We start from the raw sequence: 5,956 nt of genomic DNA, 5'->3' as shown, positions 1-5,956 counted from the left end.
ATTGTTTTGTTTTTAAATAACTCGGAAATTTTTATAATGTATGTATTACCAATGGACTTGTAGATAATACACACCAGAAAGTTGTAAAGTGGATTGGTAAAAAATTTAAGAAAAAATGAAATATTTTAGCTATATGCCCCATTTTCTACCAAATAATGAGGACCTCTATATTTGCTACAAAAACTAATTATATTGCATAAGGTAAACATGAATCAAGATTAAATAATAGTACTATTCATCTAACAGCATGTCTAAGCAAAAGTTCTAGGAGACATATTTGATTTATTACAATGTCTTGAATTCAGCTTTCTTTATTTACTAGTAATCCAAGCTAAAGAACCCTAATTCTATCAATATTTTTTAATTTTTTCATACCACTTTTACAATTAAATAATAATGTGAATACACAACGTTGGTGAAAAAACTTTCAATGTTATAAAAGGATAATTAGCTTTAAAAAAATTATAGTGTAGTATTAGCACTTGCTTATCTAAATTAACTTATCACTTTATCAAGAACATCATATTTCTAAAACTTCAACAATTTTATTATAAATTTGACCACTATACATATCCATTAATCTAAATCTAATAAATTTATTTAATTTAAATTCATTATCAAAATAATGACTAGTCACACAAATATAATCTTGTTTAGCTCTACCATCCAAATATCGGCAGTTAGAGCACACTAACATGCAACTATGTATTTATTTTAATTCTAATTTATTTTTCTAAACAATTTATAAATATTTCTAGTTGCAGTTTTAGAATAACTTTTAATCTGAAAAAAATATTTAAAACTCTTTCAAAATATTATCTTCAGCCATATAATAGGGTGATCAGTGCAGAATATATAAAACTACTGTTCCCTATATACATCAGAATTATAACGCCAAGTAGTACCCATATTGTTATTTGAGTTTGATTGTTTCTCATTTCCATGTTGATAATGTTATTAGCATGCCTTTTTAGTAATAGTACCATTACCTGAATAGCTATAAATATTTCCACATATTTGTATCTTGTTTTCGACTTGACGCCATTTTTGTCTCGTAAAACTGTGCGAAATGACCACAATGTCTATGTGTGTCTATCTTCGGTTTCGAAGGCGGGTGATGAACCCGCCTCAGCTTGAGATGAAGTTGGACAAGGACGAGAGATTACGAGGACGACTTCTAGAAACCAGGGAGCTGGGTGGAATCGGGGCATATTTTGAGGTGTATCATTGAGATGGGAAAACGCTATTTGAATCTCCCTGCATTAGTTAGTAAAATCAGCGGACTATGATAGGATAGTATTTTCTCATCATAATTGATGGGAGAGAAATATCTATCCATTTAGTGAAAAAAAAATTGAGTAGAAGAAATAAAAATTAAAGAAAGAGAATTGGATATGGAAATTGATTGGAAAATTGAATTGAAAAATTGCAAAAACTAATAAAAATAAAATAAAGCAAATTGATAACAAAGAAATTAAGAGAATAAATGAATAATGAGAGATTAGATATTAGAGAAATGAGAGAATGGAGAATTTGAGTTGGAGAAAAAGTGAGAGTTTAGGGCCATTTATAGAAAAAAAAAGGGGAAAAGAAATGACGAAAAAGACCCTCCAGCGGCTATAAAACGCTATATTTCAAAGGTATAGGGGTAATTTGAAAAAAAAAATTCAATTTTTTTTTATTTCTTTCGGACCCGATGGGTTGGCCGTTGGGTGTAACAGCAACCCACGAGTTGACAACAGCCAACCCGCGGGTTGGCGGTTCTTTCTTTAGAAAGGATAAAATAGCAACCCGCGGGCGGCGGGGTGCCATTTTGCAACCCGGCCCGCCAGGGGGTGCTGCCAAGTTGGGTTGAACCCGGCCCACCTTATTGGCAGTCCGAGTTCAACCCTCTTCATTGCGGGCGGGTTAGGGTTGACCGCCTAACGGCCCATTTGTTCCACCTCTATTCCGGACAAATATATCCATTTCAACTCAACTTATAAAAAAACATTTTCCCCATGATGTGATGTTGATACAATAGAGGTCACCTTAATTTAATTATAGCAATTTATAAATTACATATATACCATAATTATAAACATAAATCGAGCATTCAGCCATTCACCTTCATTTAAAAGTACAATTACGTTTACGTAATTGATTATTGAATTTTAGATACCAGATAACAAGATAATAATATACTATACTAATAAACATTTCATCCTAATATTTGACTGAAGTAACACTTTAATCTTGTAAAAAATTTGTAATGTATATTTTGATCCCTACATTAGCTAACCTAGGGACCAAATTTATTAAAAATTATAAGACTGAAGTTAATATACAATATATGAAAAAATATGCTTTGATGATAATGTTAAGTTTTATCATACTTTATTGCTCACAATTTTTAACATATCATTGATATCCCTTGCCCTATTATTGATTTTTTTATTTATTTTAATTCTTTTTGTAATTTTAAAAGATTTTTTCAATTGGCATATGTGGACTATCATACAAGAGGTATAATAACACTTTACCCAATTAATTATTGTCAATTGACAGATTTAGGCAAAAGGTGTCAATGATCTACTTTTAAAATCATTAGAGATTTTTGGAAAAAAAAAAAAAAGACAAAGTTTCCCATATGATATAGATTAGGGTTGGATTGAGCGAGTATCTGGACTGAACTCGGCTCGACAGGTATAGTAACGAGCTCGAACCAGCTCGAGCTCAATCGACTGAATTATGAGTTCGAGCTCGTTCGTACAGATAGGTCTCATCGAGCTTGCTGACAAATAGGGACCTCACTGAGTTTGAATTCGTCTATCAAGCTCGAGTATTGCCGATTAGCTCGAGCTTTCAAACACATGTTCTCTTTCTTTCATTTGCCTTCTTTAATAAGTCAAAGTATCAAACTCACTTCAGTCTTATTTTTCATCAATATCTCTTTTCAAACTCCCACCTTAACCTTTCTTCAATCCAAGTTTGATTCCTTCTTATTTTTCTTTCAACCTTTCTTAATCTTCTTTTAGTCTTCATATTTTTCTCTCTTTCAGACGGCTTGGTTTTGTAATTACAGAGTTTTATAGTGGAATAAGCCAAAGAACAATTTTGGTTCCTTTTTTTTTGGATATGGTTAAAAATCTGGCTTAATTTGGTATTGAAGAAGTTCTTTAATTTGGTTAGGAGTGCATTATTATTTTATTATTGCTAGAAGAGAGAGAAGTGTTTTATATTTTTTTTTTAAGAGAAGAAGAGAGAAAAAGGTTTTTTTAGCACTCAAGTAATGTTCTGTCCTTTATTTACTACGGCACAAACACAATGTTCAAGCCCACCAATGATGAATAATGACCAATAAATAGTTCTTTCTTTGATTTTATGGGGGTGTATTGTTAGTTTTAAAACTAGTAATAACATTACCTTATACTATTTATAAAAAAGCAATACCCCCTTTTGAGTTCGAGCTTGAGGAATCTTAATGACCAATTAAATAGTTCTTTCTTTGATTTTTATGGGGGGTGTATTTGTTAGTTTTAAAACTAGTAAATCACATATACCTTATACTATTTGTAAAAATAGCATATACCCCCTTTTGAGTTTCAAGCTTGCTGAAGCTTGCAAGCTTGTCGAGCCTAGTTAGGCGCGATCGAACTCAACACGAAACTGTAGCCGAGTCACTCGAGCTTGAGCTTGAGCTCGGCTTGACTTTTTGAGCCCAAGCCACTCACAAGCGACTCAGCTTGACTGCCACCCCTAATAAATATAGACCTTAACCCAAGTGGTAGTTATGATAATTTCTCAGTATTTTATTTTGATCCACAAATGAGAGATATTGCATTAGTTTTATTATTATTATTGTAAAATTGAATTTACTTTTTACTAATACTTAAATCCAAACAAAAAAATATTAAGTGCACACGGGAGGTAGGCCCAGATAGTGTTGAAAATTTGTTATTTGGACTGATGTAGAGTGGGGGTTTTGGCTGTTGCATAAGAAAAGCATGACATACAAAACGTACTGGATGTGCTCAACCTCCGACCCCCGAAACCTGCCTTTCCATATTTTGTTGCCTTTTCCATGTATGTGGTCCCCACTTCTCATCATCACCACGTGTCAGACGATCATCGGTGCTCATTAGGCACTTAACAAACAAATGCATATTATATGGTTTTTATCAACCTCCCTTATTAACTCTTCCAAGTTCAAATCCATTCCATATTTTGCATTCAATTCTTTTTTTATGATTACACTAATTAACTATTATTCATTAATGGAGAGTACCGATTCTTCCTCCAGCTCCCACCACCCCCACCTCCCACCGGGCTTCCGATTCCACCCCACCGATGAGGAGCTTGTTGTTCACTACCTCAAGAAGAAGGCTGCATCTGCTCCACTTCCAGTTACGATCATTGCAGAGATTGATCTTTACAAGTTTGATCCATGGGAGCTCCCAAGTAATTAATTAATTAAATTTCTTAATCATCCTGTTAATTTACTTTATTATGTTTGTTGACTTATATTTTCTTAATTAAATTGGTAGGTAAGGCGACGTTTGGAGAGCAAGAGTGGTATTTTTTCAGTCCAAGAGATAGGAAGTACCCGAACGGAGCGAGGCCAAACAGAGCCGCAACTTCAGGATATTGGAAAGCTACTGGGACGGATAAACCCATTTTAACATCTAATGGGAATCAAAAGGTTGGGGTGAAGAAGGCCCTAGTTTTTTATGGCGGCAAGCCTCCAAAAGGGATTAAAACTAACTGGATTATGCATGAATATCGCCTTGTCGATAATAACTCTGCTGCAAAACCTCAACCTCCTGCTGATTTAGCCAACAAGAAAGCCTCTTTAAGAGTATGTAAATGAATTCATCTTCAACCTTCTTAAAGATATTCGGTTTATACATTATTTTAATTTCTTTGTAACTCTATCCAGCTTGACGACTGGGTTTTATGCCGGATTTACAAGAAAAACAACACGCAGAGACCGATGGAGAGGGACAAGGATCAGGATTGTATGGAGGGGATGTACGTAACACAGTTACAAACTTGTAGTCATCAAAATCAAAAGCTCCCCGCTGCAGCGAATAATAACACAGGTGGTTATGGAAATTCATTACTTGAACATGATGATCATAATTTCTTTGAAGGGATGTTATCTGGAGAAGGCATGCAACAAAACAGTTGTGTTTCAAATATTCCCAAGCCCAACATCTCCAACATCGTCTCCCCTTCTACTACAAATAATTTCCCAGTTAGACGCGCAATGTCTTTGCCGTATTGGAATAATGAAGGTTGTGGTGGTAATTCCATCGGCGCCTCCTCTTCCGGGAAGCGATTTCACGGTGATCTTAACAGTGGCAGCACCGCCACTGATGACAATAATAATTCCTTCGTCTCTTTGCTCAATCGGCTCCCACAGAGCGTGCCATTCCACGTCCCCAACTCTCTTCTCGGTTCGCTTGGCGACGGAAATTTGCGACGGCAGTTTCAACTTCCCAGCATGAACTGGAACTCATAATTTGTGAGATTTGCAATAATTATACATATAATATAAATATACATCCACACTCATATATATTGATATATGAAGATTTATATTTCAGTATATATAATATAGTCGAATATGGATTACTGATTAGAAGAGGCTTTTTGAGTTTTTTCACTAGGTCATGTAACCATAATATATAGGAAACGATATAACAATATTATATATCTTCCATCTGTTGGAAATTCGAAATTGGTACTTAATTAAAGGAGAAGAACCTTTATTTCTTGTGATTTGAAAAGATTATGGTGATGGCATATCACATGTCATGCAGTTTGATGAAGAATAAATCCAATTGGGAGTTCTAGCATGCATCGATCGATACATATTGATTTAATTCTCTGTTTCTTTATTTAATTAACAATGCATGCATGTAATCAATCGTTCTTTTTTGTATGTCTCCCTTCATTTAATTTCTTCCTTTTA

General features: G+C 34.2%; 1 protein-coding gene across 1 annotated transcript; it reads left to right on the top strand.

Annotated features, from left to right (window-relative positions):
- Positions 1-4,241: 4,241 nt before the first annotated feature.
- LOC116129929 (NAC transcription factor 25-like) lies at positions 4,242-5,547 on the top strand. Its single transcript, XM_031415678.1, has 3 exons — positions 4,242-4,440; positions 4,527-4,837; positions 4,919-5,547. The coding sequence occupies exons 1-3, from the start codon at positions 4,257-4,259 to the stop codon at positions 5,501-5,503; spliced, it is 1,080 nt and encodes a 359-aa protein (XP_031271538.1). The 5' UTR covers positions 4,242-4,256; the 3' UTR covers positions 5,504-5,547.
- The last annotated feature ends 409 nt before the right edge of the window (positions 5,548-5,956 follow it).

Source organism: Pistacia vera, unplaced genomic scaffold (assembly GCF_008641045.1).
Source record: "Pistacia vera cultivar Batoury unplaced genomic scaffold, PisVer_v2 Contig214, whole genome shotgun sequence".
Taxonomy (NCBI): domain Eukaryota; kingdom Viridiplantae; phylum Streptophyta; class Magnoliopsida; order Sapindales; family Anacardiaceae; genus Pistacia; species Pistacia vera.
Note: the sequence above shows the minus strand (reverse complement) of the source record. Positions and strands in the feature narration are given on the sequence as shown.